General features: G+C 52.0%; 9 protein-coding genes across 9 annotated transcripts; 7 read left to right on the forward strand and 2 right to left on the reverse strand.

Annotated features, from left to right (window-relative positions):
• Positions 1 to 546: 546 nt before the first annotated feature.
• Positions 547 to 1,631, forward strand: eb1 (microtubule-binding protein BIM1; the record flags this gene model as incomplete). Its single annotated transcript, XM_056682532.1, has 5 exons — positions 547 to 617; positions 718 to 752; positions 855 to 932; positions 1,002 to 1,489; positions 1,569 to 1,631. Coding segments are annotated over 5 exons (735 nt in total), but the record flags the coding sequence as incomplete, so codon positions are not given.
• A 2,962-nt stretch (positions 1,632 to 4,593) lies between these two features.
• N7482_000408 (uncharacterized protein) lies at positions 4,594 to 6,153 on the forward strand (the record flags this gene model as incomplete). The annotated part of the gene is made up of 1 exon (XM_056682533.1): positions 4,594 to 6,153. One exon carries the CDS (start codon positions 4,594 to 4,596, stop codon positions 6,151 to 6,153), a length of 1,560 nt encoding a protein of 519 aa, XP_056546139.1.
• A 2,229-nt stretch (positions 6,154 to 8,382) lies between these two features.
• On the forward strand, positions 8,383 to 12,468 carry pmcB (putative calcium-translocating P-type ATPase(PMCA-type); the record flags this gene model as incomplete). The annotated part of the gene is made up of 6 exons (XM_056682534.1): positions 8,383 to 8,466; positions 8,526 to 9,434; positions 9,485 to 9,915; positions 9,968 to 10,113; positions 10,173 to 11,601; positions 11,664 to 12,468. The coding sequence occupies 6 exons, from the start codon at positions 8,383 to 8,385 to the stop codon at positions 12,466 to 12,468; spliced, it is 3,804 nt and encodes a 1,267-aa protein (XP_056546140.1).
• A 975-nt stretch (positions 12,469 to 13,443) lies between these two features.
• On the forward strand, positions 13,444 to 14,865 carry N7482_000410 (lipid-binding SYLF domain-containing protein; the record flags this gene model as incomplete). The annotated part of the gene is made up of 3 exons (XM_056682535.1): positions 13,444 to 13,648; positions 13,700 to 13,800; positions 13,864 to 14,865. The coding sequence occupies 3 exons, from the start codon at positions 13,444 to 13,446 to the stop codon at positions 14,863 to 14,865; spliced, it is 1,308 nt and encodes a 435-aa protein (XP_056546141.1).
• Positions 14,866 to 15,155: 290 nt separating this feature from the next.
• N7482_000411 (cytochrome P450) lies at positions 15,156 to 16,965 on the reverse strand (the record flags this gene model as incomplete). Its single annotated transcript, XM_056682536.1, has 4 exons — positions 15,156 to 15,209; positions 15,278 to 15,422; positions 15,478 to 16,885; positions 16,941 to 16,965. The coding sequence occupies 4 exons, from the start codon at positions 16,963 to 16,965 to the stop codon at positions 15,156 to 15,158; spliced, it is 1,632 nt and encodes a 543-aa protein (XP_056546142.1).
• A 506-nt stretch (positions 16,966 to 17,471) lies between these two features.
• N7482_000412 (aldolase) lies at positions 17,472 to 18,390 on the forward strand (the record flags this gene model as incomplete). The annotated part of the gene is made up of 2 exons (XM_056682537.1): positions 17,472 to 18,260; positions 18,316 to 18,390. The coding sequence occupies 2 exons, from the start codon at positions 17,472 to 17,474 to the stop codon at positions 18,388 to 18,390; spliced, it is 864 nt and encodes a 287-aa protein (XP_056546143.1).
• An 886-nt stretch (positions 18,391 to 19,276) lies between these two features.
• On the forward strand, positions 19,277 to 22,846 carry N7482_000413 (uncharacterized protein; the record flags this gene model as incomplete). Its single annotated transcript, XM_056682538.1, has 7 exons — positions 19,277 to 19,463; positions 19,541 to 20,111; positions 20,162 to 20,374; positions 20,438 to 21,118; positions 21,475 to 21,718; positions 21,936 to 22,558; positions 22,624 to 22,846. 7 exons carry the CDS (start codon positions 19,277 to 19,279, stop codon positions 22,844 to 22,846), a joined length of 2,742 nt encoding a protein of 913 aa, XP_056546144.1.
• A 203-nt stretch (positions 22,847 to 23,049) lies between these two features.
• Positions 23,050 to 24,204, reverse strand: N7482_000414 (uncharacterized protein; the record flags this gene model as incomplete). Its single annotated transcript, XM_056682539.1, has 2 exons — positions 23,050 to 23,892; positions 23,977 to 24,204. The coding sequence occupies 2 exons, from the start codon at positions 24,202 to 24,204 to the stop codon at positions 23,050 to 23,052; spliced, it is 1,071 nt and encodes a 356-aa protein (XP_056546145.1).
• A 580-nt stretch (positions 24,205 to 24,784) lies between these two features.
• On the forward strand, positions 24,785 to 26,745 carry N7482_000415 (putative dynactin Arp1 p62 subunit RO2; the record flags this gene model as incomplete). The annotated part of the gene is made up of 2 exons (XM_056682540.1): positions 24,785 to 25,188; positions 25,248 to 26,745. The coding sequence occupies 2 exons, from the start codon at positions 24,785 to 24,787 to the stop codon at positions 26,743 to 26,745; spliced, it is 1,902 nt and encodes a 633-aa protein (XP_056546146.1).
• Between the last annotated feature and the right edge of the window lie 90 nt (positions 26,746 to 26,835).

Consider the following 26,835-nt stretch of genomic DNA (forward strand, 5'->3'; position numbering starts at 1 on the left):
TTGGGGTCGGGACTTGGATATTCGGACATAGACGTTCCGTGATTTTTGTGTCTTTTGGCTTTTTCACTAGACTTATATATGGCTCAAAATCGTAAATACCACACCGTCTTTACAGGAAGACCAGAATGAACATTTTCATTATCATCCAATGCCCTTCCACTTGTTCCTTTCACTTCTTTACGACTCCACGAACCAGTGGAGGATCTCGGCCTCAGGCATAAGGCTTATATAAGCCCATGTGATTGGCCGTCGTGATGACTAGCGCCGCCATGATCCGTGGGTTTTGGCATCAAAACAATCCCAGTTGTTTTCCCATCAGCACAGACAGGCAGACCCTGACGAGGAAGCCCTGATCTTACAGTGTTTCCTGCTTTCACGAATTTCTTTCATCTCTCCCTCTTCTTTCTTCTCGACGTCCTTTCGCGAGCCTCCGGCTGCGACTATCACTACCCCACCATGGGTGAATCCAGGTGCGGCTTTCCCCCCTTATCGACAATGCCTTCTGAATGGCATGGAGCAGGCGACTAATTGTGTTCTATATCTAGACAAGAACTCCTGGCATGGTTGAACAACCTGCTCCAGTTGAACATCACCAAAATCGAGCAGTGCGGAACCGGGTACGATGAATCACCTCCGCCCCCCTCCCCCTGAGAGTCGACAACGTGGATCGGTACGAGAAAGAATGGACTAACGCGATAACTTGGGGACATTGAATAGTGCTGCGCTATGCCAGATCTTTGATTCGATATTTTGTGAGTGTGGCCTTTGATACGAGATATCGGGGGGCGAGAGGCGGTCGGGCCGCCGTTCGTTTTGCTACAAGTATACTGATGCGGGGAAACTTTTTGCTACAGTGGACGTGCCGATGTCCCGGGTCAAGTTCAATGTCAACAGCGAATATGCCTACCTTCAAAACTTCAAGGTTCTCCAGAGTACGTCCCGAGTATCAGTTTGCGGCTCCCCGCCGACCCAACAGCCCTTCTAATGTTTCCCGCCTCCAGACGTGTTTGCTCGCCACAATGTCGACAAGCCCATACCCGTCCAGTCCCTCAGCAAGTGCCGTATGCAGGACAACCTTGAATTCCTCCAGTGGGTCAAGAAGTACTGGGATCAGCACTACCCCGGTGGTGAATACGATGCGGTGAGTCGCCGGAAGGCCTCCGGTGCTCCCAGCGCCACCCCCGGTGCCCGCGCTCCCTCTTCCGGCTCGCGTCGTGGAGCCACTCCCACCACAGCTGCTGCCCGCGGTCCCCGGGTGGCCGCCTCCGCAGGCGGCGGCGGTGGCGGCGCCGCGACAGCGGCCCTGCAACAGGAGATTGCGACACAGAAGGAGGCCATCGCTGGCCTTGAGAAGGAACGGGATTTCTACTTTGCCAAGCTGCGCGACATCGAGCTGCTGCTGCAGACCGCCATCGAGGAGAACCCGGAGATCGAGAGAGAGGAGGACACGCTGGTGAAGCATATCCAGGGCATTCTGTACTCTACCGAGGTGAGTTTTTCGTCCAATGACTGCCTCAAGACGGATTTTCCCCTTGACGTGGGAATGCCGCCGCTAATTTCTTTGCTAGGATGGATTCGAAATCCCCGCTGAGACGGAAGAGGGCGTAGCCGATGACCTCGAGACATTCTAAGCCGTCAGGTCAGGGAGAGAGCAGCGCCCCGTTATCTAAATACCCCTGCCATTTCATGTTTCTTTCGTCGACGAAAGCATAGATAGTGCCATACACGCATTGCCCCTGAGAAGGGGAATTGATCCAAAGATGTTACCCGCGTAATGTAATCAGTACACAGCCCTGGTATTTCGTATGGAATAGGGCCCGCAGATAGGAAAGTGCATCTGGGGGTAACACATGGCGGTTTCTGACTGCAGACAGCTCGTAGCATGGCCCTGTCCGGGTCATGAGAAGCCTACTACATCTAGGGTCTAGGTAGTCTCCTCTCAATGCAGATACTGACTGTCTGCATTGGCAAGTGTGCTTGCAAGCCTCGAACAACATCTCTATTGCACGGCTGCTAGCCAGAATCTGTGGGACGGCTTCATATCAGCCGGAGTTGAGCCGCAGTCATTACTTGCTATGTTGGTGAGGGCGATGCTGCTTCATCTGAGTATCTCGAAGCGCAGAGCAATGGCTTGAACATCGCTTCATGACTTTATATTGAAATAGTCTCCTCGCTTCCTCCTCAGCGCTCCAGTACCTTCTAGGTAGTGATCCAAAGTTGAGTATTCGTATCCAAAGTCGGAGAGAGTTTATAGAGTGAGAAAAGAGCTTTCCGTTTGATTTTGGATGTTGGATACTGAGCGTCAAAACCTCAGCCCTTATCCCCGTCAAGCTCTTCCTTCTCCCACCTCTCATCATCACCGCAGCCAACAACTTGTGTACCGGATTCCATTCACGCGTACCCTTGGACCGTCTCGTCGAGATAGCTGTTCGAAACCCATAGGTTATGGTTTCTTATACCTATCACCTCGCTTTTTAACGAAGCTTGGCTGACTGGCATCCCTCCTCACATACTGATCCAAGTATCCATGTTTTCTGACGGGTACCGTCTCATCGCGTCGCCAAGTTTCGCAAGGTACACTTCTCTTCCGGCTCTGGCGAGGGCAGCGGCTGAATGGCGGCTGCCCTCCCGACCGCGCTGAAAGACATGTACCATGTATGTTTACCCCAATGACAATATAATCACCAGCTTGAAGGCAAGGCGATCCATGCTCACGCTATGTTGAGCAGGTCCGCTCCATGCCCATCCACAAGCTCACATAGTCACCCTCGCACGTGGATCGTGCAAAGGAATCAGGGCCAGGTCACCGCTGATTTTCGCCTGAAGTGGTGTTCTCATGTCGAAAAGGCCGTCCGCATGAAGAGCAAAGGCTAGAACGTCCCTATTCCCATTGACCGTTCCACTGTCATCACCAAGCTCAATCTGGACGAGCGAATCGCGCTGATATCATCGAGCGCATTTTCCAGGGTCAGGAAGTCGTTCAGATCAAGTCTGCTTACGAGACGAAGTCGACTTCGGGCGTGAGTTACCTATGGGGTTTGTTGCATCCTGCAATGGCTGTTCGACAGCGCGGGAATGCTGAAGACTCCTGAGAGAAGAAAGTCCCAATGACGCTGTCTCATTGTCAAGATCAAGCAATTCATTCTCAGAGGTGGGAAGCAGCATTCTCTGAATCGGTCGGGGTACCAAAGTAGGTCAGGTTGAAACGAGAGTCAAGGAAAAGGCCCCAAGCCTACGGACGTTGGTGGTGTGACACGGCGTCCCGAAGGTATAAAAAGCACCTTAGGTAACACGATAATTAGTTCATTATGGGGCTGCAGGCAGCCAGTAGTACGGCGAGTCCTTGCGGAGCATGCGTCGTCAGTCAGCAAGCCCATGGCAGCGGCAATGCGGTTCCCACAGCTAATAGTCGAGGCGAGTCGCCAGAGTTGCAATAATCGCCATAATCGCAATTAAACCTGCAGTGGGCGCTAGTCCCCTTGCCGGCTAGTGTGGCTGGCCAGAACTCTCAGGCCGGACCCGCCTGTCATGCGCTGGCGCACCTGACTGGCCAGGCCCGTCGTGTACCTGCAGCCACACTATACCCGAACGGGCCCCAGGTTTTATTGGGTTTTTCTCTCTGCTCCTCGCAGCTGGTCAACAACCATGGGAATCACAGAGAAACCATTCATTTATCACCAGACTGACACCGTGACACCCTCGAGGATTGACCCCGGATCAACTCCCGTTTTTTGGGAGCGAAAAACCGCGCAGTTTCGACTCGAGGAGGAGGATCTCGGCCCCCGGGGCTAGTTCGTCACCACGCGGGTCGCCTGGACTTGGCTTCGATAGGGGATTGTTTGGTCCGGCCTCGTCTGTTCCACTCTCGCTTTTTCTCTTTCTCTGTTCCAACGCTCTCGAATCCCACTTGCCCTCGCGAGAGACGAACTGGTTCGCCAACCGGAGGCTTGTGCGCCCAGAGACTGACAAGCGAAGAGAGTCACAACGCCCAGTGCGTTTTCCTCGTTCATCACGTCTGGCCCGCTGGGGTTCCGGGGTCGACGCTGATACATATTACGCTGTTTCGTGACGTTGGACTTTGGGGGTGGTTTCGTCGACACCGCCATGGATTAAGCTGCGGCCTCTCAATTCCACTCATTGATTCCCTTCTATTCACTCTTTTACTCACGTACGTTGCCTGGTCGCATTCTTGGAGCGCGGGGGAACTTCCGCGTGGGAGATCGGGGATGTCAAAATCAGGTGGAATGTATGCTGACGGGCTACCACTTCTAGACAATTCGAGTCTTTCGCTGAATGCTATTCAAACGCTACCGATATCTCATTGTTGGCGACACAACCTGCCGACATCCACTCCTTATTCGCGCCCCGTTCTCACTCCTTTTCCCGGGGCCTCGGCCAGATCCATTCTTTTCGCTGAAAGACGCGGGCAAGACCCTGCTTTTCTTCCAAATCCATCCACTTTGAACCCCAATCCATTTCATTTTGCTATCGTGCTGCAGCTGGTCGACCCAGCTCCGACCTCTGTGAGGATTTGCAACACTATCAATATTAACGTCGATCGTCTCTTTTCCGGCCTAGACTCGGATTAACAGAATGGCTCACCATGGCCATCGCCATGACCGGATCAGCAGGCTTATCAGAGCAAAGCATCGATTAGCGGCGGGTGAGGCAGATCCTGTCGACTTAGATCTGCTCGGCGGCGCGAACACCATTCAGAAGCCTGCTTTTTCTTCCTCGGATATTCTGTCAAGTGATGCGAATTGTGATCCGTTGCAAAATACTACCTGTCTCGAGGATATGCGGGACACTGCTGAAGTGTTCCTCCCGAAACGGCAAGAGGCGGAAACGCCCTCCACCACAGTGGTCGAGACCCTCGTCCAAGTGGTGGACACCAACTCTCAGACCTTATGGCAATCGGTCGGCGTCAACTTTCCTGTGACCATTTCCGACCCAGCATTCGGCGCTCTCACTATCACCGGCAGTTCACCTGCATCGACTGACGCATTGCTTTCCTCGACATTTCCGCACAGTACAGCCGTCCAGCCAATGTCGTCAATGTCGGCGGAAAGTCCAGTGCCTACGACCAAACAGCCCGCCGCCATTTCATCACCCAGGGCTTCCTCCTCGGTTATTAGCTCTGTGCCATACACGTCAACTCGTCTCATTCCGTCGTCACGCTCTGCTACGCCTTTGCCCACTTCAACCTCAGTTGCCGCGGTAGGCAATTACTTTTCATCCTCCAGCTCGCCCACCACAACAAGCTTCTTTTCTCATACCTCAGACTCGTCTACCTCCACTGCATCATTGAGAGGCACTGAAGCGACTGGCTCAGGCACTGGCAGCGGCAGCGGCGGCGGCAGCGGATCTGCGCCCACCACGAGTCAAGCACAGTCTTCGTCAGGTTCCGGATCGGGTATCGATCCTACTACATCTAAAATCGTCGGTGGGGTCGTAGGAAGCGTGGCTGGTCTTACTATGATAGTCCTGCTTCTATTTTATTTCTTCCGTCGGCGAAAGCTTCTCCTCCAACAGCAGGGTCCCGCGGCTCTTCTTCCATCTGATGCTGGCGGGACGACTCGAGAAGCGGTTGAAAGATCTTCGAGCAATGATCCACTCTTTTCGGCAGCATACCTTGCACCGGCGTTCATGAAACGTTGGCGCCACTCGACTATGACCATGAAGACTGAGAGCACCGTCTCCTCCTCGGCTCCCAGCGAGCGTGGGTTCCAGAAGATCTCCGGGCGCAAGATTCCTCCCGTCCTTACCCACGGTGGTGATGGCTACGGCGGTGGATTGGAAGGTGACTCTCCAACCATTCCAGGGTTGCCTCCCATATCGCCAGCGGGAGGCCCGCTCTCCTCGTCCCCACAAGCACCGCCCCCCACATCACCGTACGGCATGGTACTCGACACAAAATATACACAGGAAGCCGAGGAACATGCGGACTCCTCAGTGCGACCCTTGCCTTTCCGTCTTCCCGTCTCCAGTTCGGTGAATTTTGGTACTCCAACTACCGTAACGCCATCGCACCCAATCGCCCAACCCCAGACCGCCGTCCCGGTAGGGCCCCTACGGCCCGATGGGTTAGGCCGCAGCCTTCCCAGCCACGATGGAAGTCGCAGCAGTCGATTCACGGAGAGCCTAGATCGGTGATTTGGGATGTTCTTCGAGAGACGGGATATGCGATAATGACAACGCTGATGTGCTTACGGGACTTGGAGATCCGACTGCACCAACAAATGGACACGACAGGCCTTCTTTGACTTTTCAGCGCTTCTTCTGTTCATTTCCGTGATTCAGCTTCGCATTTTGTGATCACACTCGTTTGCGGCTTCTAGGAGCCATTTCTGTCTTTGAGAACTGTTCTATTAATTTTGTCTTCCTTCCTTATAGATACCCCTTTTTTCTCCCCCTCATTTCTCGTGAATAGCCTTGTTGATCTTCGCCATCTCATTGCAGTTTTTCTTGGCCGATTTTATCTCATTTCCCTTTCATGTCTTGTTAAAAACTGCAGCTGTTGATAGTTCAGAGCCAGCCTTGGACTTGCTTGTTAGTAGGTTGAGTATCATATTAATCGAAGCTTCCAATACTTTATAAGAGAGACTTCGAGAACGTGTACTTTGTTTGCCCGAAGAACGCTTGCTATCTTTTCAAAGCACCAATCAAGCTGTATCTTATTGGACCAGTTGCAAGTGAACCCTTTCGTTCACCTCCTCGGCTCTCTTTCAGTCAGGACCTCTCCTTCGCGGGGTCTGGTCCGGCTTCACTTTCATGGCTTGTGGTTATTGAGCCTCTTGTAAGCAATATTGGCCACCGTTTCTGTTGCCTGCCCACCCGTCTATTATACTTTGGCAAGGCACTGGGAAACATCTGCATTGAGAATGTAAGCCTATGCTATGCAAAGGTGCTTCGTATGCTTTTCGCCGCAGTTTAGGCAGATACAGCTGAGATTTGTTTCGCTCAGCCCCTCTACACACCGCCTCAGAAGCAAACTACCTGCTACCTACCCAGGTATGATAGTTCTTTCTTTAGTCTTAGGCTTCTCACGGGCGCTGAAAATGAGGCTTTGGTGGCAACATGTGAAAGGTACGCAGTTGTCGGGGCCGTACTAGCCACGGTGGCGTGCTGGCGTATACTTGCAGTCTTGCCTACAGAAAGGAGGGCAGATCGATAGTGGTCACATGATATATAGGGGAACACCCGGGTCAGCACCGCCACTGGTGCCTCACAGCCACACAAAGTACCTGCGCCACAGCAGGTGGCAAGCTCCCCTCGATCAAAGCATTCCAGGTCAAGCGCCGCAGCTGAAGCAACCATGAAGCAAATGCAGAATCTGATTTGTATCAGCTGTCAACCCCCGTCCCTGCACCGATCGGTGATGCAATCAGTTCCAACCCTCATTGGTCATGACCTCCCCGGTGTTCCCGCGCAGCTCAGACCCATTGTAGCTGCACCGGCAACCACAGCAGCCATATGACGCATTTGACAATATTCCCGCCTCCTTGCTTTCCAAGAGTGCAGACCTTGTATGCCGCCTGCTTTTCCATCTACTTGACACAAAGTTTAAGTGGGGTTCCCTGGCGCCGCCTGAGTCGCATGATTATTGGCCGTCCATTGAGGCGCAGCAAGTATCAAAACTCCACCCATGGCAAACCGGCGGCAAGCCCAAGTCATCACCTCAAGACTCGCATTGGACCAGGCTCACTTGGCGTGGAGCCGCTTGGGTAGTAGTTGATAGCGTTTGCTATCTGACACCATTGCTGGGGCCTCGAACCCTCTGGCAAACCAAACTAGAGTCACAGAATGAGGCCGGCGCCTAAAGTTCTCATAAGAACGTCGCGTGCATAGATAACATGATCTTCATGTCACCCTGGGCGATGTTCATCCATCCTCAGCTGGTACTACGAGGCTTTCTTGCCGCACTGGATCTGGATGCCATTTCTACTTCGCGCTTCGCCTACAGACTATCATCCAGTACAGCGAGCCTAGGTTTGCCGCTGAGGCTGTGCCCAATATCACCGGCGTAATTCACCGGCGTAATCTCTAGGACCATCTTGGCGGGGAGTCCCCTTCTCAGTTCTCGTTACCAAGACAAACATCACCTCGCCCCCCTCTTGTCCCCAGCCGGTTGGGTCATGAAAACAGCGCACCTGCCTTGGCAATACACGAAACGCTAGCAAGTTCGCGAGTCCTTTCCCATGGTCGATCATCGACTCAATTCTCGGCGCCTGGGCATCAGAAACACAGCCCCTTCTTGAGGAATGAAAACGCAGGATCTACCCCAACATTTTGAAACACATCTCGCCCAACAGTAAAGCCACATCCTCTTCACCTTACATATCAGAGGGACCCATTTGAGCCATCCTAGTGCCTTTAGCACCCATGGCTTCCTCTGCACCGCACGATTCGTCCCAAAAGGGCACCTCCCTGGGCCCTCTTCTTGTGCCCAATCCCCCGAGCAGAGAGGTAAGGCCCACTCCACTAATATGCCCGGCGGTAAATGCAAACTAACGTTTTGCTTGCAGCGGTCTCTCTCCGCTTCATCGGAAGGGGCGTCTTCCTCGTGGTCCGGTCCGACAGATCTCAACCATAGCTCAACATCACCAACATCTTCTCTCTCACCCGATATGGCGTGGAACCCAGACTCATCTCGGCTGATGGTTCAGCAAGCCTCGCATCGACCTTCGCCGTCGATCGACGGCGACACGTTGCGTCCGCGCTCGGACTCGTTTGCCTCGTCAGGGGACCTGACGATACGCTCTAGAGCCAATTCAGTTGATCCAGGACAGGCTGCCAAAGCCTATGATGATGTGCCTTTGTCTGAAGCTTTAGCACCGGATCCTCGTAACGAGGCCGATTACCAAATTGACGATAACCGGTTCGCGTTTTCGCCCGGACAACTAAATAAGATGCAGAACCCCAAATCTCTCGCAGCCTTCCATGCACTAGGAGGCTTGCAAGGGCTAGAGCGAGGCCTGCGAACGGATCTCAACGCTGGTCTTTCGGTCGACGAAGGTCGACTCGAAGGCACGATCGAGTTCCATCAAGTCACTCCGCCCTTGTACGACAAACGGCCCTCCATCAGCAAGCCATTCCTGGACAACAACCCGACCTCGACGGCGCCAGTATCAGCCGGTGATGGCTCACCATTCGAAGATCGTGTCCGAGTTTTCAGCGAAAATAGACTTCCCGCTCGAAAGACCACAGGATTCTTCAAGCTCTTTTGGATCGCCTATAACGATAAAATTATTATACTTTTGACTATCGCCGCCATTGTGTCCTTATCCTTGGGCATTTATGAGACGGTGGATGGAGGTACAGGAGTGGACTGGGTGGAGGGTGTGGCTATTTGTGTGGCGATTCTCATTGTCACCGTTGTCACAGCCGCCAATGATTGGCAGAAGGAGAAGCAGTTTGCTAAGCTGAATAAGAGGGTAAGTACTCACAAACAAGGATCTCTACTCAAGTATACTAATCTCTATAGAATAACGATCGTGAAGTAAAAGTCATTCGGTCGGGCAAGTCTATGATGATATCGATCTACGACATCCTGGTCGGCGATGTCCTCCATCTAGAGCCCGGTGATTCTATCCCTGCAGATGGAGTCTTAATCTCTGGCTATGGAGTGAAATGCGATGAATCATCTGCCACTGGAGAGTCTGACCAGATGAAGAAGACTGATGGTCACGAAGTCTGGCAGCAAATCATCGAGGGCCACGCAACAAGGAAACTCGACCCATTCCTGATCTCTGGCAGTAAGGTTCTTGAAGGCGTTGGCACTTATATGGTGACCAGCGTCGGACCATACTCCACATATGGCCGGATCATGCTATCGCTTCAGACTTCCAATGATCCTACTCCACTTCAAGTGAAGCTAGGTCGTCTTGCGAACTGGATCGGTTATCTAGGCTCGGCGTAAGTTGATTCTTCCGGAATCCGGGATGCGTTAACTAACCATGGACTTCAGCGCTGCTATCGTCCTCTTTCTCGTCTTAGTGTTCCGATTCATTGCCGACCTCCCAAACCATCCCAACACAAGTCCCGCAGAGAAGGGCAAGGAGTTTGTAGACATTCTAATTGTTGCTGTGACTGTTATCGTCGTCGCCATTCCAGGTTAGAAGTAACGCCCTATAGTATAATATCCCTTCGCTAACATGCAATTTTCTTTGCAGAGGGCTTGCCCCTGGCAGTGACTTTAGCTCTGGCCTTTGCCACAACCCGCATGGTCAAAGAAAATAACCTTGTCCGAGTCCTTCGGGCCTGCGAGACAATGGGAAATGCTACAGTCGTGTGCTCTGACAAGACTGGAACCCTGACACAAAATAAAATGACAGTGGTAGCTGGCACATGGGGCTCAGATCAAAGCTTCAGCCAGTCAGCCGATAATGATACCAGAACCACTTCGATGGCCACCTCGGAGGTTTTTCAACAGTGCTCGGCTCCCGTGCGAGACCTTATTGTTAAGAGTGTTGCTCTGAACTCGACTGCTTTCCAGGAAGAAAAGGATGGCCAAAACGAGTTTGTCGGAAGTAAGACTGAGGTTGCACTTCTCCAAATGGCCCAGGATTATCTCGGCTTAGACCTCGCCTCTGAGCGTGGGTCTGCTGAGATTGTCCAGCTTATTCCGTTTGACTCAGCACGCAAGTGTATGGGAGTTGTGTACCGTCACCCCGGCGTTGGATACCGCCTTCTCGTCAAAGGGGCATCAGAGCTGATGGTCGAGGCCTGCTCCATGCAGATCACGGATATTGATATTTGCAAGGAGAAGATTGACACAACATCACTATCGGAGCAGGGAAAGCAGAAGATCCTAGACACCATTGGTCGATATGCCGAGGGGTCTCTTCGCACGATCGGGCTTGTTTACAAAGATTTTGTAAACTGGCCACCTAGAGAGGCCAAGAAGCTGGACGATGATCCGACCACGGCTAATTTCGAAGATTTCTTCAAAGCTATGACCTGGGTTGGTGTTGTGGGAATTCAAGATCCCCTTCGACCCGAGGTACCGGGAGCGATTGAGAAGTGTCGCTCCGCCGGAGTCCAGGTCAAGATGGTGACTGGAGACAATGTTGCGACTGCCACCGCTATTGCAACTGCTTGTGGTATCAAGACTGAAGATGGGCTGGTCATGGAAGGTCCTAAGTTCCGACAATTGTCGGACGAGGAAATGGACGAGGTGGTTCCCTACCTCCAAGTTTTGGCGCGCTCCTCGCCCGAGGACAAGCGTATCTTGGTGGAACGACTCAAGATCTTGGGCGAGACAGTTGCGGTGACCGGCGATGGAACCAACGATGGGCCTGCTCTGCGCACTGCAGACGTCGGTTTCTCCATGGGAATTGCTGGCACTGAGGTTGCCAAGGAAGCCAGTTCCATCATCCTCTTGGATGATAACTTCAAGTCTATTGTTACTGCGATCTCCTGGGGGCGAGCTGTCAATGACGCGGTTGCCAAGTTCCTGCAGTTCCAGGTCACGGTCAACATTACCGCAGTGATCTTAACTTTCGTGTCGTCTGTGTACAGCAGCTCGAACAGCAGTGTGCTGAGTGCGGTGCAACTGCTATGGGTGAATTTGATCATGGATACTTTTGCCGCGCTGGCTCTGTAAGAGACCCTTCTTTTCATTGTCCCGTATTGTCCCACTGACTAACATCTTCAAAACACAGAGCCACCGATGCTCCAACTGAAAAAATTTTGGACCGAAAGCCCGTACCAAAGAGCGCCTCACTTTTCACCCTGACAATGTGGAAAATGATCCTCGGACAAGCAGTTTACCAACTTGCTGTCACTTTCATGCTATACTTTGCTGGCGACAAGATGCTCAACGCGCACCTTGACGATAGCGACCCAGACCACCGAGCAGATCAGCTTTCTACGGTTGTTTTCAACACATTCGTGTGGATGCAGATCTTCAATGAATTCAATAACCGGCGTCTGGACAATAAGTTCAATATCTTCGAAGGCATGTTCCGGAACTACTGGTTCCTGGGCATCAATGCCGTCATGGTCGGTGGCCAGGTTATGATCATATACGTTGGCGGCGCGGCCTTTGGCGTGACTCGCCTCAGTGGCATCCTTTGGGCCGTCTGCCTGATCTGTGCGCTGGGTTGTCTACCGTGGGCTGTGGTGTTGCGCTGCATACCCGACCGCCACTTTGGTGTTGTCTTTAACGGGGTGGTCAGCGGCATGAGAGTTGTTCGACGCCCGTTGGTGAAGGGCTTCAAAGCCCTCTCCCATGGTCTGAAGCTTTTCTTCCAGCCATTGACACGGTTCACTCGTCGGATATTCTCCCGTCGACGCGCCAGGACCGCTGACTCTCCGGGCTCTCCTGTCGAGATTTCCTCGATCGCACCGGTTTCGGATGAGGAAAATCCGGCTCTGCCGAAAGCTACTCGAGAGGAAAGTCCTGAACGCCCTCAGACACCGCCGGCGATTGCGGTGCCCCCGATCCTCGTCACAAGCTCCCCTTAATGTTTGATGTTTTATGGCGCGCATATATCATTTAGCGGGCGTTGGTGTTTTTCCGAACTGCATATAGAACATACGTCCGAGTACAACCTAGGATGGTACGTACTTTGTTATATACTTTGTTATATGGAAATGCAGAACACGAATTTGATTTTCTTATATGTGCATTCATTTCAATTCGTAGACTACCACCTAATATTACTGTCGTGATTTCTCATGCTTAGCGATTCATTTCGCGAACCAGCATGATCCTGAAAAATTTTACGTGCAACCGCAGGGACGGCCCCACAGGAGGCCTACCTTTAGGCGGGCGGAAACTATGTACCGACTCCCCAAATAGGATAATGAACGCTCCCATAAAGCCCAGCCCGACAACACCGCCCCGTTGGCTAGCTGCCGCGCGAATTGGGGCCTGTCGGGCAGGCGTGCTCGCCTCGGCGGCCGCCCAACCCCCTGAGCAGTGCGCAACCAACTCAATAGATTTTGTCAAGGCAGACATGAGCGGTTGGTATGGGGCCGGGGGCAGTATTGTAGGTACCGTGATATTAGTATGTAGACTTCGTAGACTGGCTAACTTCGCTGGTTGAACAACAGCTGATAAGCATCAGTGTAATCACCGCAGCGAAAAAGCCGGTTCATTCTCCAAGGGGATCTAAGAGAATGGCAAGAGTGTAGGAGCCACGAGACATGTTGACAGACTGGAATGGCCTTCAGATAGGAACAAAAGCTATCGAATGGGAAACTGACTGTATAAACTAAGAATGTAGCCCATGGAACATCATTGGTTAGCGGTTATTTTGCCCTTTGTTCGCGACCAAAGCTAATGCTAATTAGTTGGGGGCCAAGGCGACTGTAACACCAAATCCCCACCTCCCCCTGAGTGTGCCACGGGCGTGACTAGTCCCCTGGCGCGAAATCGATCTATTTGCCTCCTGTATACCCTCATTGACGGCTCGCGTCAAGACTTTTCCGGGTGCAATGGCTTCCAACCAGGGCGAAATCTCGAACGAGACGCAGCCTGCCAACGACACGCAGCCTGCCCACGAGACGCAGTCTGCCAACGAGACGCAAACTGCCAACGAGACGCAAACTGCCAACGAGACGCAGCCTGCCAACGCCAGACAAACGCCTATCGCGGGCCATCGAGCCCCAATCCACAATCCGTTCCCAGCCTCGCTGTCCAGTGCGTATGCCCCAAGTGCCCCACGGTATCAACATCATTAACTGGGTCTAGGCGAATGTAAAAAAGCGGGTCAAATCATTGATTCCTTTGTGAATCCCAAATATCCTGGGCTAGAAGCCGACATTCCACGCAAGATCCTTGCGCCTGCCAAAGTAAAGTTTTCTACGGAGATATACAAGTGCCTGCAAGAACAGCTCGAGTTAACCACACCATAGGGACTGGTTATCTGCAGCGTGTTGAAAGTCGGCTTTTTAGGATCCGTTCGCTTTGGCTCTGGACTGATTGTGTGTCGGCTTCCTGATGGCAGCTGGTCAGCGCCCTCAGCCGTCTCGTTGGGGGGTTTGGGTGCTGGCGGCCAGTTCGGCATGGAGTTCACCAATTTCGTGTTTGTCCTCAATACCGACGCAGCAATCACCACTTTCATCAATTCTGGAACTCTCACTCTAGGCGGGAATATCTCCATAGCCTTTGGGACCGGCAGAAGCGCTGAGACTGGGGCCGTGATCGGGACCAAAGGCGTCGGCGGCATCTTTGCCTACTCCAAGACGCGTGGTGTGTTCGGCGGTCTTACCTTCGAGGGAGGGTTCATTGTCGAGCGCTCTTCCGCGAACAAAAAGCTTTACGACCGCCCATTGAAAGCGAAACAGTTACTCAGTGGTGAAGTTCCGGCCCCACCGCAAGCAGAGCCGCTGATGCGCATCCTCAACTCGGAACGCTTTCGTCTTCCATCAGCGAGTGAACAGTCCGAAGTTGCTGATCTGCCTGCTTCAGCGCCACCGAATCTCACTGCGGAAGCTCCCTCTCAGCGACCTCCGGAGCCCATTGAGAATCACCCGGTTTCGGAACCGGATATCCAACCCCCTCAGGTATCATCTATCAGCAACGATGCTCATGGTACATCTCATGAAGCCACAGAACACCTCGAAGAGCCTCCCGTCGTTCCTGAACCGAGTCTGCCACCCTCAACTGAGGCTCCACCGCCCAGTAACATCCAGGCTCCACCACAGGAGACCTCAGCGTCTACTGCAACAATTCCCTCCCAGCAACCCCCGGAGTCCATTGAGAGCCATCCGGTTCCTGAAATAGATAGCCAGCCGCTCCAGGCATCATCTGTTAGCCATGATGTTCCAGATACATCTCAGGAAGCCATAGAACACCTGGAAGAGCCTCCTGCCGCTCCCGAACTGAGTGTGCCACCTTCAACGGAGGCTCGCTAGGTTTCTTAAGTTGATACGCAGCACCAGCTCCAATAATTGTCTACCAATAATAACATGATATACCTAACGCAAGTTCGAGCTTGATTTTTTGTCACGCAAACATCCTAAAGAATTACAAGAGCCATAAGGTTGATTCTTTCTTCCTGTTGTGATATTCTCATGTCCGTGTTTTTCCATTTGTATGAACTAGAAATATTTATAGATAATAAACCCCACACTCCTTCATTTACAGAATCGTTACTGTCCACAAGAAATTGCTGCCTTTGGGAGCAATTGTCATTTTTCCTCCATCATTCCATCTTCTTATCAATTCGTTTCTCAAAGTTAATCAAACATTCATGCTCCTAGAAATCGAGCCCGAGAAGTTAGCCTTCTACCTATTTGCATCCCGAGACTATGTTTCTTTACTCACTTCAGCCCTGGGGAGGGTCTCATCATAGAACACTTCAAATCGGCTGGTAATGACTGGACTTGTTCCTCTTTGCCGCTTGTACTCACTAGTCGAATATCGTCTGTAGACAGCAGCCAGTAGCGTTGTCATTTCTGCCATAGCAAGGCTGGGAGGTTTCGTTTAATCATCTACAATCACGCTCTGGGTGGAATCAAACTCACTGTAAGCCAATGCACATACGACCTCCACTTGAAAATGCCCAGAACCATTTCTTCATTTCGGTCAAATCACCACACTGTCCTAGCCACCGCTCTGGCTTGAACTTCAGAGGCTCGGGAAACACATCTGGGTTTCGATGAAGGGTATATGGCGACATGCTCACAACGGTTCCGGCTGGAATCAAGTACCCGTCAATCGTTGTGTCAAACGGCAATGATCGTGGTTCTGAGGCTGGTAAGGGGGCATAGAGACGAAGAGTCTCCTTGATGACAGCATCAAGGTATGGAAGTTTGTCCACAGCCTCCACAGTCGGGTTGCCGTCCTCATTACAATCTGTGCTAGGGATTCTATCGACCTCGTCGATCAATTTCTGTTGGTACATCCGGTTCTCCTCCCGCGAGAGGGCCCAGATGGTGAACATGACGGTATCGCTGGTGGTGTCGACACCGGCGAGGAAATGATCTGCCAGTTCGGAGGCCATATCAAGACCGTCAAGGCGGGGTCCTTTGCCAGATTTGCTGTGCTTCCACAGCTTTTCGATAATGGCCAAGTCCTGAGGCGGTGGGTTTCCCGTCACGGAGGCCTCGAAATCAGTCCACGACTGGAGTGCATGTTTTCGAATACCACTGTACGTGGCAGGCTTTTCCATCGGCAACAAGCCCAAGCGAGTGACAAGACTCTCCACAATTCCGGTTCGCGTATAGAGCCATTTCGTGTAGTTCGTCAGGTGCACAGCATACCAGCTCAGCTTTCTCCGACTAGGGTCAATGATATCGCCAATGAGTTGCCTGTGTGTTTTGTTCCCTGTAACCGCCTGTGTTCCTCCATACCTTTCTCCGTAGAGGAACCCAGTAATGCTGTCCAAGCTGAACCAATGTAGGCTTTGGAATATTTCCTCCGCCACATCCTTTTCGCGTTCCAAAAGTTCAAGATAGCTGTTCACATTTTTCTCTATTAAGGGCTTTGCCAGAGCATTGGGTGACAATATAGCACTTTTGGAATAGGCATGAGCTAGCAGCTTTTTTCTCTCGGCATGTTGTTTTGTTCCGGCAAAAGTGAAGAGATTCTGACGTCCGTAGGCATCAAACATTCTGTAGAAAGTGGTTCTCTCAAAGCCAGATCCAGCCCCGTAGATTGCCTTCAGCGCACTGAGAGATGAAAACGAGACTTCCTTTGGCCCGATTCGCACCGCAGTACCATATTGCTTATGCAAGGAGTGGATGGTTTGCGTTCGGACTCCTTGATAATCAGCCAATGCAAGCCGCCATTTGCTTGCCGCAAATAGTTTTGAGCCCGGGACCTTTACCAGAGAACTTGCGTATAGAGGCTTGTAGAGGAAATAGTACAAGATGAATGCCAGAAAACCAGCAGCGGTGATATTTACTATGTTGTTTGACAGCAGGGTAGCACCTATAAATTCCGAGTCAGTAGATCAAGCTAACAGCTGGAAGGTATCTTGACTCACCCCTATTTACCATGCTTCCAGTCATGTTTACCTTCACACGCCTTTGCCCTTAGCTGATTTGTGTGGAGTTCCAACTGAAATGGAGGGTGTTTCAATGTCCAGGGAGCGCCAGGTCCAAGGCTGGCCAGTCCACGTGCCCGACAACGTTCAAAAGGTTGTAGCGCGTCGACGGGCTCGTTTCTTTTCGACGTCGCGATGGCAGACGATCCAAATACAGGCTATCCGACATAGGATTGATATCAAATCTCGTATCTTCTCCGCACTCTAGCAGGTGGCTTGGTGCGGGGGGCGGGGGTTCGGACGGCCCGACTTCGGACAAGCCTCTCAGATAAGGATGATTACCAAATAGAGTTGCATTGAGGGGGAAAAAAGCCAAATAGATTTCGCATTCACTTTGATATACAGCAGACTATAATGTGTACAATGGATTAGTGGCCCTGTATATAGTTGAGCACATGTACTGATCTCGATTCACTGAACCTAACTCTGTTTCCCCCCATTCGGATCGCCATTGAGTCGCTTAATACCACGATGGCACCTACTGCAACCAACTTCCCAAACTCACAGGCCACTGCTGTACCTAGCAAAGTCAATGATGTCGATCCCATGGCTGCCATGGCTCACAGAGGCAAGGCACTCCCTGGTATCCCCAAGTTCAATTCGTGTGCCGAAAAGCGACAATGGCAGCTGCAGCACATGGCCGGTGCATTCCGCGTGTTTGCCCGCGAGGGTTATGCGGAGGGAATATCAGGACATATCAGTGTGCGAGATCCTGAATTCGAAGATAGATTTTGGATCAATCCTCTCGGTGTGCACTTTGGGATGTTGAAGGCGAGTGATATGGTTTGCGTGACTGTCGACGGTGAGGTCATTGGTGGAAACTCGGCTGGCTCAATCAACGCTGCTGGATTCCAGATCCACAGTGCGGTGCATCGATCGCGTAAAGACGTACACGCTATCTGCCACACCCATTCGGTGCACGGGCGAGCTTGGTCGGCCTTTGCGAAGCCTCTCCAAATGATCAACCAGGATGTGTGCTACTTTTATAAGGCTCACTCGGTGTACTCCAACTATGGAGGCATTGCAAATGAGGCGTCCGAGGGGGAGAATATTGCCAAGAGTCTAGGCGATGGAAAAGCCGTGATTTTGATGAATCATGGGCTGCTCACCGTGGGTGAGACTGTGGATGAGGCGGCATTCCTGTTCTGCTTGATGGAGAGGAGCTGCAAGGTTCAATTGTTAGCGCATCAGACCGGACTCGAAAAGCAAATTGTGAGCGATGAGGAAGCCGCTTACAACTTTAAGATGGCAAGCACGCCGGTACATTATATATCCACGATTGTCAAAAAGGCATGTTGCTAACTTTAATGCACAGGAGACCCTCTTCGCTGAGTTTCAGCCCCACTTTCAGTTTGAGGAGTATCTATCCAAGGGCGATTTCAAGCAATAGGGCGAATATAGCAGATCTTGTTCTTTTCTAGAGTAACTCTAATTTACATTAGTCCCCAATCCGTATTCCATATGCTACCCTCAATTCATGTTCATATTTCATGAGATGGCTTTATCATTTTCATGCTAGCACTCCCTAGACCAATGCAGCAGTTCTAACGTACTCGCTCCATTCTCCTTTCTTACTCTCTTCCAAAATGATATTTATCATGATATCAGAATCTGTTAAAATCGAAACCCCAGCTTAGGTTTGCATCTTATGGAAATGGGTCAAGGTAAAGTATCGAACCACCAAATGTCATCCACGAGCGCAATCAATCGGCATTCGAGATATTCTCATCACTCAGGGCATCGAACGTATTTCCTTTATCTGAATCGGGAAGTCATGTTATAGCTTGTCTTAGCCTGCATCAAGAATTAAAATACTGTATTTGCGCGGGCCTCTGAAAGTCTGCATACGTCGGGTGGGCCGATCCTTGCCAAGATGACGATAAGCCTCAGTTTCGGTAGATGACCGCAATCGGATCAGCCGACGATATGATAAGCCACGATGATCTGTTTGGACGGGGTGGTTTCACTCTATCTTTAACTGACCGAACTTCTAGGTTTGAACGACTAGTATTAGAAGTGCCCGGGAAGAAGTGGCTGGTTGATCTGTTGTATTTAGGGGTATTTAGATCATGGGCGAACGTCAACATCTTGATTGATAAGAAGCGTCCTGGACGAGAATTCGCTTTTAAGAATACTCCAAAGGAGAATACAGAAATACCTGTGCTTCTGGATATGCCAACGAAAGCTCCCCTATTTTTATAGGATTTACCTGAATAAGCATCATAACACTTCTACTCTATTTCCCATTTCCAAGGTCTCCAGCAATCAGTAAAAATATGCTGACAAGCAAGGATTCCGAGAAGGGGCCGTGGGCTACCACTGCGAACAGCCAACCTTCCCCCAGTGCTAGTGATGATGATGTTGGCATCATCTCGAATATGAACGCAGGGTCACAGGCTCTACATCGCAAGCTGCGAGGCAAAGAGGTGCAACTCTTTGCCATCGGTGGCGCCATTGGTACCTGTGGGTTCAACCCCATTTCTGAAATCCCAGCGTGGCCTTGGTTGTACCGCTTGCGATAGATCTAACGAGTTATCCAGCTCTCTATGTACAAATGGGATCTGCTCTGCCCAAAGGCGGGCCGGCTGGTCTCTTTCTTGCCTTCCTTGCATGGGGTTCCGTAATGTGGGCCGTGAATGAATGCTTTGCTGAGATGGTGACCTATCTGCCTGTACCGTCGCCTTTCGTCCGATTCGGTAGCGAGTGGGTTGATGGTGCACTGGGCTTTGCCATGGCATGGAATTTCTTCCTGAATATGGCATTTCTTGTGCCCTTTGAGATAGTGGCCATGAACATCATGATCACCTTTTGGACGGACAAAGTGCCGGTCGAGGCAATTATCGTCACCATTATCGTCCTCTACACGCTCCTCAACGTGATAAGCGTGCGGTATTTTGGGATCGCGGAGTTCTATCTATCCATCTTCAAGGTCCTTTTGATGATTGGGTTGTTTTTCTTCACTTTCATCACCATGGTCGGAGGGAACCCCTTGCACGACCGTTACGGCTTCAGCTATTGGAACAATCCGGGCGCATTTGTCGAACATCTCGCGTCTGGAAACACAGGCCGATTCCTTGGCTTCTTGTCCTGCGTTTATCAAGCTAGCTTCTCGTGAGTTTTTCCCTTCTCTGTTCTCGAGTGACCAATTCTGATCGTCCAAGTATCTGCGGGCCAGAGTATATTTCCATGGTGGCGGCCGAGGCTGAAATGCCACGTAAAGTTCTCCCGCCTGCATTTCGATCCTTTGTTTGGCGTATCCTTCTATTTTTCGTGGGCTCGGCTCTTTGCATGGGTATCGTCATCCCGTATAACGACACCACGCTGCTTGCTATTCTTGGAGGCTACATGTCTGGGTCGGGAACCGGGGCCGCATCGTGAGTTTTTTTGTTGTCACACAGTGCAACCATTCATTTGCTCCGACTAACACTACCAATCAGCCCCTATATTATTGCCATGAAGCGACTTCAGATTCATGGTCTTCCCCACCTTGTAAATGCACTCATCATGACATCCATTCTAAGTGCCGGCAACGGTCTATTGTTTGCAGCGACCCGGACCCTGCACGGGATGTCGCTAGAAGGCCATGCACCTCGATTCTTGTCACGGTGCACAAACGCAGGTGTACCGATCTGGGCTCTTGCGGTGTCCCTCTCGTTCTGTCTCCTTGCCTTTCTTCAAGTCAACAATTCCTCGGCAGACGTAATGACCTACCTGGTCGACCTTGTCACATGTTGCCAATTGCTCAATTACTGCTTTACTGCAGTGACTTACCGACACTTCTTCTCAAGCCTTAAAAAGCAGGGGATTTCGCGAGATAGCCTTCCTTACAAGGGACGATTTCAACCTTACACGTCCTACTTTGCCATGGGCGGTACGATCTTCATGCTCTTGGCGGGTGGTTATGATCTGTTCTTGACTGGTGGGTGGGATGTGATGTGGTTCTTCTTGGACTACGGAATGATTGGGTTCTTTATAATCGCACTTCTTGGCTGGAAGCTATTTTCTAGGTCAAAGTATATCTGGCCGGGGACGGCAGACTTGTCTCTGGGTGGCTTAAAGGAAGAGATTGACGCCTATGAGGCCCTTCACTTGAGTGATTACGAAGGGAAAAAGAGCGGGTTGGTGGATAAACTGTTCAACTAGGATTCTGGTTGGACTGAAGACGCACATAGAGTGGACAACTGGCTCAATTGACCATCTACAGTGGATCCAAAGCTGTCCTTTATTCTTGCACGGATGTAGCAGACTGGTAACTCTAGCATTAGGATGAGTAAAAAGGCCACAAGAGAGAACGGGAAAGGATAAGGTATACCACTAAAACCAGAGTACACGCTTTTTGGTTCTTGATCACTAGTCCCCCCTTCATGGCTGGTGCTCACTGGATCGTGTCCACCACTGCCCTAGTGTTTTGTTTATTTGAACTATGCGGCAAGTGAATTCGCCGCTCTCTCATTGCTACGTTCCTTGATGCCAGCTATATTCCCATTGTTCGGGACACATATTTTGAGGGAATCGGTGCGAATATGTCGTCATCGATCCTGGCAGCATTAGCAACGCTGTTCTGCATTGTTCCACCTCCCTCCACTAGCTATGGCAAGCAAATTCGGGCTCGCAGTAAGACCGCGTGGTATAGTCTACAGGTTTATGAGGAGAATGGTGTCGACAAAACGGCGACTGAGTCTTCCCCGGGAAGCAAAGTTTTAGCAAGAACTTCTGGAGTATTTCTATGCATGTCAGCTCAATAGAATGGAGAGAAATCTTCAATCGCGATCACAAGTATACTCTTTCGTTCAGCGTTAGGCAGCGGGATGATAGATTCTGCCTGAGGCACGCAGACTCCCTCACCCCCACGGCGGTGCGCAGCAGCTCCATCCCCTCTCCATTGACTCGGACTCTCCAAGCCAATTGACACTTCACCTTCGCGATCTGTGGTAGCTTGTCATTCAAGAGTGGACTGGGCTGATTTCCCCTTTCGTCCTCCATCTTCTGTCTCGTCTCCTCGCACCGCCCGGGAACCTTCCCTCATCTCCGATCTCCCCGCTTCCCGTCCACCGCATCGCCGTACCAAAGAGGCCACGACCGCAGCTACCGCCGAAGCCTACAGTTAGCATTTCTTGGTTGGTTTTGGCCTCTCGTCCCACCGGTTTTCTCCCATACATCCAAATTCTATATCAAAACAACTACACCACAGTCGCCGTCATGTCGCAGATCAACTACCGCACGATCAACGTCGACCAGCTCGACCCGGAGTCGTCAGTCAACTTCCCCATGGAAACACTCCTCCCTGCCACTCTGCCCCAACCGGAGACCTCCAGTGATGCCGCCAATGTTGCTACACAGGTGCGCCAGTTGCTGCGCGGTGGCGACGCGGAGGGCGCGTTACGCCTCGTTCTGGACACTGCGCCGCTGGGCGGCGATGACCGTGCGAAGGAGGTGCACCTTGCTACCGTGATCGAAGTGCTGCAGGGCATTCGGCAGGGCGAGATGACTCGGGTTCTGGAGGGCGTTACCGGCGGTGATGGCGGGTCAGAGCGGGCGGATTGCCTGATGAAGTACCTGTACGTTGGATCGCTTGGAGGACCCGCATGATAGTAAACGAGATCTGTGCTGACTTAAAAACTAGCTACAAAGGAATGTCCTCGTCCGCTCCCAGCAGTGGCTCCCAGTCCCCTCGCAAGACCCTTTCGCCTCAGGCTACAGGCTTCTCTCAGATCCAGGCCCGGAACATGGGTGAAGGTGGTGGTGGCCAGCAGATGAGTGTGTTGCTCAATTGGCACGAGAAGCTGGTGGAGTTGACGGGCACTGGGTCAATTGTTCGGGTCATGACGGACCGCCGGACGGTTTAAGCGGAAGCAGCTGGATGGGTTCGCTTTTTTTCTAATTGCTGTTCTTGCTGTTCTGGTAGAGGCTTGATTGCATTTCATCATTTCTTTCATGAACAATCTTCCTCTCTGGGTTGCTTTCAGCGTAGTTGTTTTACAACCGATATACTATGACATTATGTTGAAACCACCCCGATTCTCCAATTCCCTCGCATGGTTGCAAGCCCTCATGGCTTTTGGAAATCACCACCGCCTAGAAGATCCTTCAGGTTAAGCTCGCCGCTACCGCGCTGGAGTGGCTGTGGCTGGTTCCCGCCCTCTTTCCATCCGATCATATAGATCATTCGGAATGTTGCCGGGATGCCAGGAGCATCGTCCTCCATATGCATCGTCCGATAGATAGCTTCGTTGGCCAGCAAGACATCTCGTGACAAGGGTCCAGCCTCACGGTGCATGATGGCGTTGCTCTCGCCCATGGCCTGCAGGTCCTGCATAAGAGCAAATGTATCCGGGAACTCCACCACAATGTCCTCGACATCAACAGTGAGCATCTTGAATCCGGCACGGTTCAGTAGATTTCCGACGTCTCGCACATCAACGAGCGGTGACACATGCGGACTAACGCCACCGCGACGTTCCAGATCAGCCAGCTGCAGCGATCCCCGCAGCTCGAAAAGTGTGTCGCCGCCGAACATTGCTGCGATAAATGGGCTGTCTGGCTTGAGAATAGTGTTTACCTGCTCCAGTAGCGCAGGCAGATCATTGACCCAGTGGATCGATAGCGATGACAGAACTGCATCGAATGTATTCGGCTGGTATGGCAATGTCTCGAGGTCGGAAATCACGTCGCGGTGAATGTTGATGTCTTTATTGAAAGGCAGCTCCTCGTCCCGGTGCAGCAGTGCATGCGATGTATCCACGCATGTCAGCTTCGAGATTCGTTCGGCCAGGGGTGGTGTCGGTGTGCCCTCCGGTGCTGCTATGTCGAGATTCGGCGTCGTTAGAGCCCGCGCAATATTGCAGCTGTTTGCGCCCAGGTCGAGCACATTCGGGAAGTCGCGCTTAATATCCTAGTCATCCGAGAAAAGGGCCCATGTCAGTGATCTGTCTTCTTCGTCGTTCAATTCCAGTCCTTGATTCGCAGAATTCCTTACCAGTAACCGCTCGCACAGCCGCAGTGCCACCTCATCCTTCAAGTAATCTGTTTTCCGGCTCTCCTCGACTTTGCGGGCGGCCCGGTCCTTCTGTAGGTGCTTTGTCTTGCGATTGAAGATCTCCAGCATGGGATTGCCGGGCGTCTGGCTGGCGTATGTTCGAACGCCGAAGGTTGCGGCGAAGCATCGCCGGGAAGAAGTGGCACGAAATGTGTGGAGAGAGATCATGGTAGATTTAGTCGGGTCGAAGCGTGCTCGTGTAAGAAATTGCGAGTGTCCTAGACCATTTTGCGTAGTGGTAGGTTTGGAAATGCTGGGGGGAAGTTGTCGAGTCCTAAATTTTGTTCTGACGTCGATTGTTGATTGCGGAACCTCCGCAACTCGCTCTCCGCGATCGCGCACACTTCCACGCCCTCGCCAGCGATTGTACTCCAACCACGTTGGTTCCTTTGGGCTGCCTGGAAGTTGACTATTCGGGTTGCACACTTCCAGAGCAGTGACAATCGCGATTGCTTTCATTGGCGCCTCGGTCAGTTTCTTTCACACCGACGCGCACCTCCTCCCCACGAGTTGCGCCTGACTAGATAGACAGCACACTGGTACTGGAATTGCCGAATACATGTGCTAACATTGGAGACAGTATACGATAGGTATCAAATTACCTTCACCTACACGCGGCAGTCATCGCTTTGCCTGTTCCTGTCTCTTAGAATCAGCCCCGCGCCGAAAGCATGAATTGACTGGGCGACACGGCCTCCTTTCATTCACGTACCACCTCACCACACATCCCTCATCCCCAACGTACACAATGTCTCGCCCATTCCCTTACACCTACATCTCGTGTCCCTGCGCCGACACGCCGGTTCCCAACCCAGCCAGGAAGCGAAGATCTCGCGAGTCACCGCAGAAATCTACCCCCGAGCGGGACACAGAGGGCAACGAAGATCAGAACGGAACGAAACAATCAGATGTGAAAGAGAAGGAAGAGGAAGAGAAAGAGGAAGAGGGAGAGGGAGAGGGAGAAGAACAGACTTTCGACCCTCGATCACCCCGGTCTAACTTCTCGCTGTACCCACCTGAACAGCTCCTGTACTGTGAGGACTGCCACCAGATCAAATGCCCCCGATGCATAACAGAGGAGGTTGTGAGCTGGTACTGTCCGAACTGTCTGTTCGAGACTCCAAGCAGTATGGTGCGAAGCGATGGTAATCGGTATGCTCGCCTGGACATGGTCTTCTCTACTCAAGCTTGCTAACTTCCGCTATCATCAGCTGCGGGAGAAACTGCTTCAATTGCCCCGTCTGCACAGCTCCACTGGCTGTGAGTAGCATTGAAAACGTCACAGGAAATGGGAGCGGGCAAGGGCCTTGGGTACTCTCGTGTGGCTACTGCCTATGGACAACACTCGATATTGGCATTAAGTTTGACAAGCCGACCAATATCCGCAGCCAGTTGCAGAAGATGACCGACTCGACGACTGGGCCTGCGTTTGACGCTCGGTCACGACAGGGGTCGCGCGCCTTTGGTGACTTAAAGTCGCCTCTAGCAAACTTTGCATCCATTGACGAGCAATCCAATACTCGCGAGCCTGATGCAGAGCAGTCTACTTCACAAGAAGACGCGACACCTACACCCCATCTCGGTGTGGAAGCCCGATTTGCAGCCTTGAAATCCTTCTATCGTACACAGCTATCCGAGACATCAAATTCCCCTAGCGACCCTCTCAGCTCGGAGTTCGGGTTCTCATCGCCTGGGGCCTTGAACCGACTTATGTCTCTCTACGCCTCTTCTTCACGCTTGAGTGGACTGTACGGCGGCGCCAAGAAGCCCAAATCCAAGCCGCCCGTCATGCGCGAAGCTCTCACTGCCAGCGAGGGCCTCCGGATTGTTCCAGAGAGCGCCGATACAGCACTGATCGAGCGGATCGCTTCTCCCGATTGTGGCTGGGACGGCGTCGCATCAATCAGCCAGCGCACAGAGCAATCGCCTGATGTGCGGTTCGTCGACGAGCTGCTTCCTCTTCCAGTACTTCTACGCACCAAGCGTGCCAAGCGCTGCAAGTCATGCAAGCATATTCTCGTGAAGCCTGAGACCAAGCCACAGTCCACCCGTTTCCGCATCCGCCTCATTGCGCTCAGCTATATTCCCCTTCCAACTCTACGCCCTCTTGCCCAGCCGCCAGCATCTCTGATCCCAGGCTCAGCCCCAAACCTGGATCTGAATGCATTGGCTCCTCTTCGACCGTACCATGTACTTCTCACGTTGAAGAATCATATGTTTGATATCGTCCGCATCACACTCGCCACCCCCTCCGTGACCCCGGGAAGCGTCGCCAGCAAAGTCACTGTGCTTTGCCCGCAGTTCGAAATCGGCGCAAACAGCGACGTGTGGGATGAGGCATTGCAAAATGCGACTGCCCCCTTAAGTGATCGCATTACGGGTATGCGCGGCGGCGAGAAGGTTCCCGAGGCTGGTAAGGTCTGGGAGAAGGGCCGGAACTGGACGACAGTAGTGTTGGAGGTCGTCCCAGGAACCTTGCCGGGCTCTGAGGCAGAGGGTGGTCAGGCGACAGGCAGTGATATCGCGGCTGTTTCCCAGAAGGATGAGGATGTACTGGAGATCCCAGTGTTTGTGCACATGGAATGGGATGCGGAGGCGCAGCTTGAGCAGCAGAATGTCGGAAAGGCGTCGAAGCCAGACGACCTAGTTGCTCGAGAACTAGCTTACTGGATGGTTCTGGGCGTTGGAAGGATCCAGGCCTCGTTGTAGATAGCTGAAGAGGTGATGGCCTTGTTCATAGATTCCTTAATTCATAACCCCCCCCCGAGTGTAACCTACTTGTTGCATATTTACCATTCA

The sequence above is a fragment of the Penicillium canariense genome, assembly GCF_028826845.1.
Source record: "Penicillium canariense strain IBT 26290 chromosome Unknown utg000001l_segment0_segment0, whole genome shotgun sequence".
NCBI classification, from domain to species: Eukaryota; Fungi; Ascomycota; class Eurotiomycetes; order Eurotiales; family Aspergillaceae; genus Penicillium; species Penicillium canariense.